The sequence below is a fragment of the Capsicum annuum genome, chromosome 11 (genome assembly GCF_002878395.1).
Source record: "Capsicum annuum cultivar UCD-10X-F1 chromosome 11, UCD10Xv1.1, whole genome shotgun sequence".
In the NCBI taxonomy this organism is placed as follows: domain Eukaryota; kingdom Viridiplantae; phylum Streptophyta; class Magnoliopsida; order Solanales; family Solanaceae; genus Capsicum; species Capsicum annuum.
Genome location: NC_061121.1, coordinates 27255140 through 27271390, shown reverse-complemented (window position 1 = coordinate 27271390; position 16251 = coordinate 27255140). Strand labels below are relative to the sequence as shown.

General features: G+C 36.4%; 1 protein-coding gene across 5 annotated transcripts; it reads left to right on the top strand.

Moving 5' to 3' along the window:
* The first annotated feature begins 953 nt into the window (after positions 1–953).
* On the top strand, positions 954–8543 carry LOC107848017 (protein IQ-DOMAIN 28). 5 transcript variants are annotated; one of them, XM_016692667.2, is made up of 8 exons: positions 954–1054; positions 2010–2054; positions 3728–3849; positions 4545–4826; positions 5930–6130; positions 6428–6496; positions 6759–7746; positions 8229–8543. In XM_016692667.2, exons 3-8 carry the CDS (start codon positions 3775–3777, stop codon positions 8258–8260), a joined length of 1647 nt encoding a protein of 548 aa, XP_016548153.1. In that variant the 5' UTR covers positions 954–1054; positions 2010–2054; positions 3728–3774; the 3' UTR covers positions 8261–8543. The 5 variants fall into 5 exon arrangements, with proteins under 5 accessions (XP_016548153.1, XP_016548152.1, XP_047254642.1 ...); XM_016692666.2 differs by lacking the exon at positions 954–1054 and adding an exon at positions 1100–1314; XM_047398686.1 differs by lacking the exon at positions 954–1054 and adding an exon at positions 1119–1378.
* Positions 8544–16251: the final 7708 nt, after the last annotated feature.

The following is a 16251-nucleotide window of genomic DNA, read 5'->3' as shown; positions in this document are numbered from 1 at the left end:
AAACAAACTTTTGATACATATATTGGGCATGATACAGTTGCTAAAAATAAGGCTTTAAATACAGAAGTGTGTGTATATTGGACATTTGCTAGAAAATCTAAAGTGTATATGTTTGTAGGCAGACATGAAAGCCCAATACACTTGAGCATTCCACGTTGGCAGGTTCAAAAAGGAGCCCGAGTTTAAGAGGTCCGACATAGATAACCTATCTTAATACAATATCAGCGACTACTTTCACAATTCGAACTCATGACTTATTGATCATTGGAGACAACTTTACATAACCCCCCCTCCCTCGAAAAAAAAAACAGCTGAGTAGGGTTGTGCATCGGCCGGTTCGATTTTACATATTATCAATTCAGTTTATCGATTTTTAAATATGCTAAACCAATAACCAAACCAATAAGATATTTTTTTTATCGATTTTCGACTTATCTATTTTTAATCTTTAACGGTTCAGTTTTCGATTTAACCGATAAGAAAATACTCATAAAATAGAAATAGTAGTAACTAACATGATAAAAATGGAATCTTAATTACAACCAAAAATCCTACATGATGTGCTTTAATTTACACGAATCTTCAAGTTTGAATTAAATATTGTTAGGAGAAATTAAGAATTTGTACAATTGAAATAATAGATTTTGTTAATTTGTAGAAATTAAGACAAATATATCATAACTCATATATATATATATATATATATATATATTCTTATTGTGTTATCGATTTACCCAATGACCCAATAAGAAAAAAAAGAACCGAAGCAATAACCCAATAATTTTTTTTATAAAATCATTAAAAAATCGTTAACCCAATAACAATAAACTAATAACATTTCTATCAATTCGATTTATCGATCGGTTCGATTTTTACACACAAATACAATATAATCTCTATGGACCCCAGACGGTGTCGTTTTAGGGAACAATTTGCATTTTTTGCCATTATGGATAATTTCCAATATCGTATCTTGAAAACTGAAACAGACAAAAACAAATACAACAGACTACAGATGCACCTGTAGCACTCAGCAATAGTACCAATTTTCCAGGTGTTTTTTTTTTTTTCCAAAACAAAAACTTTACCCTTCATTTTGTTAAAGTGCCGTTTGACTATAAAATGGTTTTTTGAAAAAATGATGAAATCTCTCTCTTTATAACTCCATAGTTATCTATAATAAAGTTGGAGTTGGATTCTTTAATTCCTTTTCTTCTTTAATGCACTTTTTTTTGACCCTTTTTATATTTGAGCTTATTTTTTTTTTTTGTTATACAAAGATTTTTGTAAAGTTACAATCTTGGTCTGTGTGAGGTAAATTTAGATTCAATGTTCTTCAGCTAATGGATAAAACTGACTGCATTTTTTATCTGAATGGGTTAGGGGGTGTTTGCTCTTACTAGTCTCTAGTTTCTTGTTCTTCAATTTTTGTTACTATCTGTTGTTTGTATAGTTGATTATAGTATTATTTTTGTCACAGTACTGTTCTGCTACTATTTATTATTTTTATTACTACTATCTATTAATTGTATAGTTCGATTATAGTATTATTTTTATTATAGTACATTTCTATTACTATCTATTGTTTTTATTACTGTCTGTTTGTTGTTTTTGTTTTGAGCTGATGTCTATTGGAAACAGCCTCTAGGGTAAGATCTGCGTACTCTCTTCACTTTTTGGACCCCACTTTGTGGTATCATATTGGGTATGTCGTTGTTGTATAGCTAGGAGGCGTTTGGCCATGAAAATTGTGAGGATTTGAAAAAAAATAGTTTTTGTTTTCAAAGTGAAAAATGATATTTGAAAGAAAAACTCCGTCCTGCTTGTTGTTGAGTGCTGCTTGGCTCTCTACTATTTTTTCAAGAAAATGGTGAAAAATCTTTCTGGTTCAGATCTTTCAGTGAATGAAGTTGGATTCTTTAGCTACTTTCTTCTTTAATGCACATTTTTTTGTTGACCCTTTTGATTATTGCACTTACTTTTGTTAAATTTGTTTTTATTTGTTGCAGTTAAAGGTCGGTTTTTGTTAAAGTTTCAATCTTTGCACTGTTGAGGTAAGTTTTATCCCATGTACTTTCAGTATTTTCCTTTAAAATGTTGAATTCTTGAGTTTACTCTTAAGCTAATGGATTAAACTAACTGCATTCCATCTTTTTCTTAGACCCTTTTTTGTCTTGAGCCGAGGTTCTTGTGGAAACAACCTCTCTACCTTAGAGTAAGTTAGGAATTGTGCGAAGAGTGTTCAAAAATTTAGTATATATCTTTAAAAAGCTATTTTTGATCTATGTACATAGTAGTATTATTTTAGATATGCACAACATAATTTTTTGACGAAGGGTGTTGTTCGGGTGACCACCCTTGGGTCAATGTAGGTATGCCACTGTCTACCCTTCCCATACCCCACTTTGTGGGACTACATGGATATGTTGTTGTTGTATAGTTAGTGGGGTTTAGCCATGAAATTGTGAGTATTTGAAAAGAGTAGTTTTTGTTTTCAAAGTGAAAAATGATATTTGAAAATTGGAGTTTTGTTTGGCCAGTACCAATTGGAGTTGTTTTTGAATTCTTGTGAGAAATTTGGAGTGAGAAAAGTGAAAATAGCTTCTTCTTTTTTTGTTGTTTTTCAAATTCTTGATTTTCGGAAATTTTATGGTCAAACGTGTTATCTGGAGTCTAACTCCAGTGAAAAGTGAAAATTTTTCATGGCTAAACGCTCCCTTAATGTCAGATATTACTGGTAATATTCGTTACTTATATGTGCAAGGGTTACTCCATCTACATTTAACTGTTTGAACATTGTTGCATTTGGGGCTCTGATTTGTTTATTGGAAATTGGATATCCTGAAAGATATAGCTGGAGTTCATTGGTGGTAGGGATTTCTCTTGAAGGGCATTATATTTCTTCATATATGGCTACACTTGCTTTTGGTCCTGTTGTTGTTTACTATGTTTAGGTTATCTCACCTTGTTGTTGATGTTATGATTCCTTGCATATATGTTCCACCTTGCTTTCCTATTAGTCATCATGTTTTCTTCATTGCTGTTTTTCCTTTCCATAACTACGTTGATCTGCTTCACTTGATTCGGGGGTCTTTCTGGAATAGCCTCTCTAAGAGGTAGGAGTCAGGTCTGCGTAGACTCTACCCTCTCTAGACCCCATTTTGTGGAATTTCACAGGGTATGCTGTTGTTCAGGTCTTATGCGATCTGAGAGTCCTTTAGATAAAAATAAATAGAAAATTGCTCCTACTTTTTATATATTCATTTTATTTTGTATATTGTTGGCGTGAGATGAATTTTAGATGGAGAAATATAGTCAGTGAGAATTCATATAATTGACCCAACTTGTTGGGGACTGCAGCATAGTTGTTCCTTTTCTTCTTTTATTTGCAGGCATGTTGATAAACCAATTAGACTTTAGGCTTTAGGTCCTTGAAAAAAAAAAGGATATATTGGCAATCAATCGTTTTAGTTCACTAAATTCATTTTTACCAAAAAATCCTCTTCTAATTTCACTAAATAGATCAGTGATAGTAGGCTTTGTGTCGGAATTCTGGACTTTTTTTATGCTAGTTCAATAGAAATGTGGAATAACTACTGTGCTTTGGTTTCAGAAAAAGAATCCAAAAATAAACATTTCAACCTCATCAATGGATTACATCTATGGCTACTTACTGCTGCAAGTTTGCATGTACTTACCTGATATAGAGCTCTTTTTAACCTTCCAGGCTTATCATCACAAGGTTCCTACGTTGTGGACGTCAACCTTATTACTATGGGAAAGTCTCCTGGAAAGTGGCTCAGGTCATTACTGCCAGGGAAAAAGTCTTCCAAATCTGGCACATCAAAGGTAGGAGATACGATTCAATTTTTTTTCGAATTGAATTATTCCTCTGGGTCTGCCTTTTGCTTATATCGGCTTGCTTTTTGGTAAAGTCGATTTATCGTTATATCCATTTGACTTGTCAAGAGTTGAAAGCTATGTTTTTTAGCGAAATTGCTATTAGTTATAATAATTAGTCTATTCACAAGTTACTAACTAACTTCTTGCTTTTTCTAGAATAGAAGTGGATAAGGTTTATGCCGAGAAATGTGAAATTGTTTCCATTAGAATTTACCTCATCTTATCGAAAAACAATAAAAATAAAAATTGTTGCCCTTAGAACCTTTGCATGGCGTAACCCATGGTAGTACTTCCTTTTGGGGAAGTGGACATTCTTTTAAGGCAAACCATAAGGTGAGCTGTCTAATTACTTTGGTGATTAACATTCATGAAAATGAACCTTGTCTCCTGTCCTAATGTTAATGCTCTTGTCTTCTCTCCTAATGTTAAATCCTATGGTCGGATCGCTGGCCACAAAAATAATCTTATCATTACAACGCAACAAGCTTGATCCGGGCTACTTGTAAAGGACATGTTTCTCTGAGAACGGTTTTCCACAAGCATTTCTTGTTCATACAGCTTATCCTGCTTTCCTGTTTGGGGTTTATTTAATTCCTATTATTTCCAATAAGTTATTGTACTCTCTGTTTCTTTTTTTAAAGAAATCTTCAAATGAGAAAGCATCTGTAATTTCCACCAACGCGGCATTGTCCGGTTCGTCTGTCCATCCGCCATTGATATCTGAACCAGTTGCTGGTAATGCTAGTGGAATAAAAGAAGATTCAAACTTTGAAAAAAGAGGGGTCACTGATGAGGTGATTCTCCCTTCTATGGAGCGAAATAAATACGAAGAAAATACATGTCTTACCTTACCCGAGGATACTGAGAAAATGAGGCTTGAGCAAGCTGCTACAAAGACACAAGCTATTTTTAGGGGTTATCTGGTAATTACTCAACCCATATAGACTACTGGTGTATTGAAATATTTTAGGTTTTCTTCTGTGTTCTTTTATTACAATTATGATACGGAATTATGTTTGTTTTTTTTGGCAAGCTTTATCTTCTATCTTTTGATGTCTTTCCCCTTCCACTTCAATATTTTGGCAGCGAGTTACTTTCACAGGTTGTTACTCTACTATGCTCATTTTTTGTGGTTAATGAATGTGCAAGCCGATCAATCTGTTGCTTCGTTAATTCATTTGTTCTTTCAGCAGCATGTACGGATAGATCTTGATTTTCTGCTAAAATGGTTAGAGAGACGGTGTTTGATGTTAAGAGAGTGGGAGTTGTAGCATTTGCTAGCTTTTCTCATAGTTTAAGCGAAACAAGAGATGCATGCGCATGTTTGTCAAGTAAGGTTTACATATATTAACTATTCTTTTGCACAAGGATGGGGGAGGTGGGATTCTGGAATTTGCTTGACATACACTTATTCTGCTTTGAGCCTTTCTCCTTTTTATCCTGTAAAAGAGTTCCCTAGCCAAATATAAATTGAAGATGTCTTGGGGTGGTGGGTGGGGAGATGACAATAAGGCAAGACTATATTGTAAAGATGTAAACAACTTCTGTTAAGAAGTAAAGTTATGCTACATTACAATTGCTGGACAATCTATTTTGAGTCATAAATCTTGGAAAATGACTATCATCACCAAGTTCTTTTAGTACCTACAAAATGGGCTCACTGGAGGCTCCAAAGTCCAAGCATCCAAAAGTAACCAACTTCAAACCTACGCGTTGGGTAATGTTTGGATTTCTTCCAACTCCTTGAAGCTCTTAATGGTTTTGTTCATTATGTTCAAAGACTTGGCTTCAAATACTGCTTTGTGGATGAGATGCATTTTAGACTTTGTGTGACTGATAGTTTAAATTTTGGTCTGTGCATGCGTTTTCTTAATTTGCAAATGATTGAGTGTTATGAAGGACTTGGCTACTTAAATCTGGCATGGTCTTGGTACCTTTGATGTTTAAGAACATATTTTATGACAATTGGATTCTAATTGAACTTGAACATTTAACCTGTTCTAATGGCTATATGGTCTCTCTGCAGGCTCGCCGGGCATTTCTTAGGCTCAAAGGTGTCATAAGGCTACAAGCTGCAGTACGCGGCCATCTGGTAAGAAGGCAGGCTGTTGCTACATTATACTGTATTCATGGTATTGTGAAGCTTCAGGCACATGTCCGGGGCCAGATTGTTAGATGTTCCAATATTGGCTATGAAGTGATAACCAAACGAGGACTTGGACAACAGGTAAACTACACAAATTGACTTTTTTATTTTTAAAATTTATTACTATTTAGGGGGAGGGTGAAGAATGAGGGGGCTAAGGATTGACTTAGCCAAGCCAAATTGACTTAATTTTATTAAGATTGATAATCTTTTGACATCTTTATATTATTAAGGCTTATATTGTGATTCACATTTACAACATCTACTAATCCAAGTTTCTTAGATTAGGTGCTTGCGTGTTCAATGTACCATTTCTTAACTGTTATGCTATGACTTGCTCGATCTTTTATAGTTTTTTGTGGTACCTTTCATCATCAGGATGCTAAACAATTGGATTATGCATCAAAACTGGCGAGGGAGCTATCAAAAAATGAATTCACTACCAAGGTCGGTTTTTCATACTGTCATTGCATTTTCCATATGACAAGTTGTTGTTCAGAAAGCAGTTGCCCAGATATGAAGTTTTGCATACATGAACCAGACGTCAAAACTCCCCTTACTGCTAAAATTAATTTATTTTCTGGTTTTGAAGCATTAAATGCAAAAGAAGTTGTCGTTCAAAGTTTAAACAGCCCACTTTTCTCGGTTTTACTTGGTTCTTGTTTCTATAGTTGACGGATTACTGATTGAACAATGCTTCTTGTTTCAGCTACTCGCTTCATCACCTGCTGTAATGCCTCTACACCTCCATTATGGTCCAGAGGAACCAAATTCTAGTGAGCAATGGCTAGTCCGTTGGACTATATCGCAGATTTGGCAACCACGATCTAAACCGGAAACACTTTCGAGAAAAAAACATCAACAGGTTGAAGCAGACATTGCTATGTCAAAGCACAATGGAAGGAAAGTACATTCTAAAAAAATGCAGAACGGTTCAAATCATTCCACTTCTTTGGGATCAGAAAAGAAGAAATCAAGTAATTTGGTAAAATCTGTTTTTCAGAATCCAGGAAGTGAGATTAAGAAGGTAAAACATAATTTAAAGAAAACATCCAGCCCTCTATTGGAAAAGCCAGTTCAGTCTGAGGTTGATACTGAGCGAAAAAGGCAAAATCATGACAAAACATCAAGCATGACATCTGATGAACCATTGAAAAGTTCAGAAGGGACAGTTGAAAATTCTACTAAGGTGGACCCACCTCAAGAAACCGTTGTGGTGGATGATCCTATTCCTCATTTGGATAACCTTTCTTTATCTGATACTCATCACAAATCAGCTACTGATGCTGCGGATCAGAAATCGATCACTGATAACAGAGAGGTTACTCCTGTTGCAAATGGCGATTCTTGTACTAACCATGATAATAATGAAAGTAATGAAAGCAACAAGGTTAAAAGAAGAGTTTCTTTACCTGCAAAGTATGATGTAGATGCAAGTACGCCAACGACAAGAAAGGTGCCGAGCTACATGGCTCCAACCAAGTCTGCTAAGGCTAAGCTGAAAGACCAAGCCTCACCAAGGTTTGGGCAAGATGTAGCTGAGAAGAATGCCCCAACCAGACGTCATTCTTTGCCATCCCCTATGAATGGAAAGCTGAGTTCTTCACCATCACCACGGGTGCAGAGGCTGGTCCAAGCTAGTGCAAAAGAAGGAATCAAGATTGACAGATCTTTTTCATCTTCAAGGGATGGTACTGGTGAGTATTTAAGTGCCAACTATTTCTCTTCGATAAAGGTTTGAATTCTCTATAAATTACTCCCTCCATTTCAATATTTTTGTCTCAGTTTGATTAGCCACAAAGTTTAAGAAAGTAAAGAAACTTTTTGAATCTTGTGGTCTTAAACTAAATATATGTATAGTATACCGAAATGCCCTTTAATCTTGTTTCTTAAACATGTCATGTGGGGTGGTTGAAATTAAGGAGTTGCCAAATTAGGAAAAAAACATTCTTTCTGAAACAGAGTAAAAAGGAAGGAAAGTAAGAGAAACAAATTGAAACAGAGAGAGCAGTTAGTTCACTCTGTGGAGTACGAGTATTAAAACAAAACAATTAAGGTCTATCGTTCACGAGTCTGCTTAAGATGACATAATTGTGAAGTCTGCTGAATTTCATACAGAATAGAACATAATGTCTTCTAACTGACTTTATGAGTGTAACTTTTGCCTTTGCCATTTCAGATAAGATGACCCGAGCAGAATGGAAACGGTAACTCTGCAAGATTCTCAGATGTAGCAGGAAAGTAGTACCCGCAGAATTCGAGAAGGGGATCGATTACTGACAGAACAAAGCTTCATTTTGTCCATATTCCTACTTTTGATGTTAGAAAGGAATCAACTTATAAGATATAGGTGGTGTGCCTTTTGCTGTCTTTTTATTTTTGCTTGGGAAATATTGCAAGAGTTTGTACTGGCTGGACTTTAGATATAGGTTTGTTTTGTTAAGGCTTTAGACAAGTTGGGTTGATAATATAGAATGTGTGATTTTGAGGCAAATCAAATCTCTCTGTATGCTCAGTTTTTATGTTTGCTTTGAAAAGTTCTGAGAATGCAAAACACTAATATAGAGAAGTTATAGCATCATATATGCGCATTAACACACTCAAATTGGAAAGGGAAGAAGAATTATTTCAAGTTCTGAAGACTTAATAGTGACTAACCTTGCAGCACTAGCCTTGCAGTAGTATTTCTCTCTAAAAGTAGTAAAAATTGTGTGGCTTTTCTGTTTGATTTGAAAGATTACTTTTAAATTAATGTAATAAGAGTTAATGGTAAAAACACCTATAATATTCCGGTTATTCTAGTTTCATATGTGAACTATTTATTAGGTGGGCGAATTTTCTATGTGAACTATCGCTAATACATCTCAACTATTAGTTGTTCCCTTTTTCTACTCAACATTATTCAGGTAGGAAAAGTGAATAATTGATAGTTAAGATGTGTTTTGATAATTAGTTGGTGATAGTTTAAGTAGGAAACTCACATCCGATAGTTTATCTAAAAAAAACTTGAAAAATGGGGATGCTTTTCAAGTGTAAGTTTGACCCTTCTCTCAAGAAATAATATAAATTTTTAAATTTTCTGTTTAATAATTAATGAAAGAAGTCAGGTCTCTACATAGAGTCGCATGCACACTCATATATTTCCGTTTTTATAGTCACACAGATATCATAATTTGTAATTTTGTATAATTAACAAGTAAGCTTAAAATATTGTATAGCCACACAAATATATTATGGTATGCTAAAAATCATAAATTTTAAAAGTCGTCTTGATTAAACTTTGATCCAATTACGTTTGATCTCTAAGGAGCCGTTTCATATATTGTATGGAATAAGTGGGATATCCTATGCGACTATTTTATCCCACCTTTTATATACATATTATTTCCACCATTTTCGAACAAATGATGGGATAAAATAATTTTAAAATTAGTTAATATCTCATACCAAACATACGATAAAGCCAAGAGTTCGGAGCTAAAAGGGACACTTTCTCAAATCTAGGAGTCAATTTTCTTTTATGTATCAAAACGGACAGTTTGTCCAAAAATGAACAAACCATCTGTAAATGTTTGGGGAGGAAAAAATATTAATAGGGTGTAGCACCTCAAGAAAATTTTTGAATTAACAACTTGAATTAAGTAGAACTTTGGCTTATAAAGATAACTGCGGTACAAAAGAAAAGTAAATGCAATAGAACGCATATAGTATTTGTATGCTGTTGCATTTAAGAGGAGGACTTGAAAGTATTGTTATTTATGTAATATAAGTGTACAGATTGTGGGGCCACCCTTTTTAATAATGTCCCTAAACTAGTATAAAACAAAAGGGTCAATTATTCCGTGTTCACTGGAAACTAATCCCAGGAAAACAAAAGTGAGGTTACTCCTTTGTTTTCTTTTTTTTTTCCTTATCAACTTAGAAAATCAAAATAAACCTTAAGAGAAAACATGAGGTGGCACCTGGAGTACTAGTACTCGACTTCTTCTCCTTCTCTCGACATCCACGAATTCATTAGAAGAGGAAGGGAAGAAAGAATTTTTATGATAATTTTGAAATAATCTTTGAAGGGTGTTTTCAATAACCTAAAGTTGGAGTTGAATTTTAAAAGGTAAATTCTCTACCCCTTTCTTGAATTTGACTATAAATAAGTATCTTGGAGATGTTTAATTTGTATCTTTGCACTACTACTTGAATTGGGTTCGTGAATGAAAAAGGGGGAAAATGGAGAATTTTGTTTAAAGAGGGGCTTTTGGGAATTTCTATAAATTGAGTGGTTTAACATGGAACTATATAAGTTGAAAAGTTAAAGGATTCATTTGGAATGCTTATTAAAGAATTCGGTTGATTTTGGGTATGATCGATGAATATGGAACTAAACTATTAAATGTTCCTATAAGTTACTAATGAACGCATATGTTATTCGTGCAGTTAGTGGATTGCCTTTTTGATAGTGAAACTTGGTGGTTGGAAATATAAAAACTATACTCCCGCGTGTAGCGTCATTTGGGGACCTGAAATACCATCCTACCTAGTGAAGTCTTTAGGCCATAGTATATATGTGGATACCACATGTAAGGAGTAAAAGTAAATAGTAATGGCATAGTTGTATTTGTATATGTTATCTAGACGATCATTATCATAACTCATATGTCATAGGCGTTTAAAGCATTATTTGGTAAACATTAACGACGAGAGGATACATAGGTTTGGCTTGGCATACCACTTGACGTGATTCTGTGCACAAGATCGAGATCAGACCACTATAGTGAGCCCAACCATTGGACGTACCCGCCTTTGTGGCATCATTTACATTTGGAGTCAGTTGGAACATCATGTATTGGTTTTCCCTGACTCGATCCAACATATGAAATATATGGCCTGCGGGCAGACGCTCATAGTGAGCCCCTAGATGGGGCGTGCCTGGATACAGACTGCGATTACAGTTATACATGTGGGATCATAGCAATGAGTATGTGAGCAACATATGCTTTATACTTGCCTTAGATTGCCTTCGGAAGGCCATCTTGTGATCATTTGTATGATTTATAGGATAAGTGCATCGCTTAGACAAAGTATTGGTTCTATATTATAATGAACGTTTTTCTAAATATTATATATGATGCTAATAAAATTGGTGCATAAGTTATTAGTTCATATTGTATAGGTGTTATTTGTTGGCCCATACATTTTTCACTTTACCACTTGACTCATATGAGCTTCTGTATTTGTCTAGCCGTTATTCTGTCTGCTTTTAACCCGGTACATGTTGTTTATGTACTGACGTCTTAGGCCTACTATGTTTTAATAATGCAGGCTCCGATCCTCCTGATAGAAGACATCCACGTTAGGCTCTCTTGCCGTTTTCAGTTGATATTTTGATGAGCTCCAATTCCCTCTGGACAGATCTCTGGTTAGGCATGACGGGCCTAATGACAACTAGTCATTTGTAGTATAGTGTGTTAAACTGACTAGAGGCTTCATGGATATCATGTAGTATTGTATAGTTTCGTTAATGTAAATCTCCCGTGTACATATGCAATGCTTATCGAATATCCTACTCGTTATTATCTTATAACCTCGCGTACGTCGTAAAGTACTTGTAGAGTAAGTGTATACAGTTCTTGTTCGTCATTACCATTTTGGGGCTGACAAACTTGGTATTAGAGCACCTAGGTTCAAGTGTCCTAGGAAGTCTATGAAGCCATGTCTAGTAGGACTTTACTTATCTATGTGTTGCGCACCACATTTATAATTAAGGGACTACATGGATATTTAAGAATTTGACCTTTATATATAATCTAGATCGTGCAGTAGAGTTAAGTTATAGGAAGACTTCTGACTCATATTCTGTTTATTTGTGATACAGACTATGTCTGCTACAGAAAAGGATAAAGCAGCCAGCAGGTCGCTACTACACTACTCAGGAGGCAACCACTACCTGGCTATCTCCTGTATTGGTGGATCTGAATAGGACTCAAGGAAGTTTGTTTGGTTCTATGCTTCCAGGTTCTCAAACTCCTGGAACGAAAGGACTTACAGGGGTTTATGCACCTCCAGTGGTGCCAATGGTACTTCCTATCTCGCCACCAAGTGCCTCAAACCTAGATCTTAAGGGAGCAATATAGTTGCTTACACAATTGGTCGCCGCTTAGGCCCAAAGACAGAGTGTGGATGTACCTATTGCTACTCAAGGAGGGATAGCTGAATTTAGGATCAAAGATTTCCTTCGTATGAACCCACCAGAATTCACAGGTTCTAAGCTTGCGGAGGGTCCTTAACAATTCATTGATAAGGCTTATAGAGTTTGTAAGGTAATGCGGGTTTCGAATACATATACAGTTGAATTGGACGCCCATCGACTGAAAGATATTTTTGTTGATTGGTATAAGATGTGGGTTGCCTCGAGAGGTCAGGAAGCTCCTCCAGCAGTCTGGCCAGAATTTGCAGAAGCCTTCATAGATCATTTCATGCCATTAGAGCTCAGAGAGGCGAAGGTGGATGGATTTCTATCTTTAAAGTAGGGTAATCTTAGTGTCAAGGAGTATTGTTTGCGATTTATGCAGTTGTCAAATATGCTCCAGAGGTGGTTAGCACACAAGTAAAATGGATTCATTGCTTTGTGAATGGCCTTGCGGGTCCCTTAAAGGACCTTTTTTCCATTGCTGCTATGAATAAGGATTTGGATATAGCAAGGATCATGGCACGTGCCCAGAAGATAGAGGAAGATCAACATAATCTTAAAATAGATAGTGAAAGGGAGCAGGGTAAGAGAGCTAGGATGACCAACCAGTATCAGGGAAGCGGTGGAGCTACCACTAGTAGAGGGCCACCTAGGCAAACCCAGTCAACTGTGCACTCCACATCTAATGCTCCAAATTAGTTCTTGAGGCATAGGTATGAGCAGATCCAGACTTCTATATCACCAGACTTACGACCATAGAGGGGCGTCAGTTAAGGGTTACCACCTCGACCTACATGCAGGCAGTGTGGCCAACCACATAGAGGAGAGTGTCAGCATGGTTTAAATGTGTGTTACTGATGTGGTATAGAGGGTCATATAGTACGTGATTTCCACAACTCAGAGGTAAATGTAGAGGTGACTGACCACAACCTATAGGGTCTGCATCAGCTTCATCTTCATCAGTGCCTTCTTCTTCTCCCAGTCCTCAGGCATCAGCAGACAGAGAATCTGGTAGAGACAGAGGTCCTAGTTCGAGTGCAGGCCGAAACCATATGCATGAATTAGCTGGTCGACAAGATTCATAGGCATCTCCAGATGTGGTCATAGGTACCTTAGCTGTCTTTTCATATGATGTATATGACCTGATAAACCTAGGATCTACGTTGTCGTATGTTACTCCATTTGTGGTTAAGAAGTTTGGAGTGGAGCCAGAGTTATTGCGAGAACCATTTGTGGTATCAACTCCAGTGGGAGATTCTATTATAGCTAGAAGGGTTTATTATGATTGTGGGGTGACAGTATGTAGTCGTGCTACATTGGCTAATCTGATTGAACTTGAAATGGTTGATTTTAATGTTATTATAGGTATGGATTGGTTATCCTCTTGTTATTCTACAGTTGATTGTCGAGCCAAAATAGCTCATTTCCACTTCCCAGGAGAGCCAGTCTTAGAGTGGATAGGTGACTTTATGATGCCTAGAGGGAGGTTTATTTCCTTTTTTAAGGCACGAAAGCTTATCGCAAAGGGGTGTTTGTATCACCTAGCCCAAGTGAAAGACATTGAGGCAGAAAAACAGGCTCCAACTCTAGAATCTGTACCAGTGGTGAACGAGTACTCAGATGTGTTTCCTAATGAACTTCCTGGATTACCTCTTATTAGAGAGATAGATTTTGGTATTGATGTGGATCCCAGTATGCAACCAATATCAATTCCACCTTATAGAATGGCGCCTACAGAATTGAAAGATTTAAAAGAACAGTTAAAAAACTTACTTGATAAAGGTTTCATTCGGCCCAGTATATCACCTTGGGGTGCGCCAGTGCTTTTTTATACAAGAAAGATGACACATTGTGAATGTGTATAGATTATAGACAGCTGAACAAAGTGACAATAAATACTAAGTGCCCTCTCCCCCTAATAAATAATTTATTCAATCAATTGCAGAGAGCTAAATGCTTTTCAAAGATCAATTTGAGGTCTGGTTATGACCAGTTAAGAATTCGTGAAGCAGATATTCCCAAAACAACCTTTCAGACAAGATATGGGCACTTTGAGTTTCTTGTCATGTTATTTGGGCTAACGAATGCACTGGAAGCCTTCATGGACATGATGGATAGGATTTTCAAACCCTTCCTTGATATATACGTGAGTGTATTTATAGATGATATTTGGATATATTCACGTAATTAAGTTGAGCATGCAGATCATTTAAGGTCGGTATTATAGAGGCTCGGAGAGCACCAGTTATATGCTAAGTTCTCTAAGGGTGAGTTTTGATTGACCTCGGTAACCTTTCTTGGTCATGTGGTATCTGGAGAAGGCATCTGAGTAGATTTTTAGAATATAGAAGCTGTGAAAATTGGCCTCGACCAACCACTCCTACTGAGGTGCGTAGTTTCTTGGGGCTAGCAAGTTACTATAGGATATTTGTGGAGGATTTTTCCTCTATATCTGCCCCATTGACCAAATTGACACAGAAAGCAGTTAAGTACCAGTGGTCAGATGCTTGTGAAAGAAGTTTTCAAGAGCTGAAACATAGATTAACTACCGCGCCAGTGTTAGCCTTACCAGACGGCATAGAAGGATATGTGGTGTACTGTGATGCTTCAGGTGTTAGTTTGGGTTGCATCCTAATGCAGCATGGAAGAGTTATAGCGTACGCTTCTTGACAATTAAAGAAGCATAAATAGAACTATCCCACGTATGACTTAGAGCTTGCAGCAGTGGTATTTCCACTACAAATTTGGCTTCATTATTTATATGGAGTGCATATTGATATATTTACGGATCATAAGAGTCTTCAATATCTATTCAAGCATAAAGAGCTAAATCTGATACAGAGGAAGTGGCTAGAGTTATTGAAAGACTATGATGTCAATATTCTCTATCATTCGGGCAAGGGTAATATTGTAGCTGTGCTCTTAGTTAACTATCCATGGGTAGTCTAGCACATCTGCCACCTGTTCAATGGGAAGTAGTGAGAGATGTTCACAAATTGGCCAATCTGGGCGTTCACCTTATGGATTCTGAAGATGGTGGCGTTGTCGTACTTAATTCAGCCGAGTCATTGCTTGTGGCATCATTTAAGCAGAAGTAGTATGATGATCCCTTATTGTTCCAGTACAGAGAGGGAATTCAACAACATCAAGTCATAATATTTAAGTTAGCAAGCAATGGTACTTTGAGGTGTCGAGGCAGATTATGTGTACCTGATGTAAACGGGTTGCGATAACAGATTATGGCTGAGGCACATTGCTCTCATTATTCAATTCATTCCGGCTCTACAAAAATGTATCATGATCTTAAAGAGATCTACTGGTGGAATAACATGAAGAAAGATATAGCAGAATATGTGGCACATTACTCTAATTATCAGCAAGTGAAAGCGGAACATCAAAGACCCGGTAGCCTAGCTCAAACCTTTAGTATTCCTGTATGGAAATGGGATGCTATTAATATGGACTTTGTTGTAGGCTTACCTTTTTTTTATCGGAAACATGACTCTATTTGGGTAATAGTTGATCGATTGACAAAATCAGCCCATTTTCTTCCTGTTAAATCTACCAGCACGGCTGGAGATTATGCCAAGTTATATGTAAAAGAGATTGTCCATCTACATGGGACCCCAATGTCCATTATTTCAGATAGAGGTTCCCTGTTTAAAGCTCAGTTTTGGAGATCATTCCATAAGAGCTTAGGTACGCAGGTGAACCTTAGTATTGCATTTCATCTTCAGACAGACGGCTAAGCTGAGCACACCATTCAAACGCTCGAAGATATATTGAGAACGTGTGTGCTATATTTTAAAGGTAATTGGGATGATCATTTTCCTTTGATAGAATTTGCTTATAATAACAGTTATCACTCTAGCATTGACATGGCTCTATTTGAAATTTTATATGAAAGACGATGTAGATCGTGTATTGGTTGGTTCGAAGTAGGTAATATATAGGTATTGGGTTCGGACCTTGGTCTATCAAGCCGACAAAAATGTTAAACTGATACGAGAGTGGTTAA

What these genes read in the sequence shown, in the direction of transcription:
- LOC107848017 (XM_016692667.2), top strand. Translation starts at nt 3,775, where the DNA reads ATGGGAAAGTCTCCTGGAAAGTGGCTCAGGTCATTACTGCCAGGGAAA. An exon ending in CTATTTTTAGGGGTTATCTG is followed by an intron (nt 4,827 to 5,929) that starts GTAATTACTCAA and finishes GTCTCTCTGCAG; the next exon opens with GCTCGCCGGGCATTTCTTAG. An exon ending in AACGAGGACTTGGACAACAG is followed by an intron (nt 6,131 to 6,427) that starts GTAAACTACACA and finishes TTTCATCATCAG; the next exon opens with GATGCTAAACAATTGGATTA.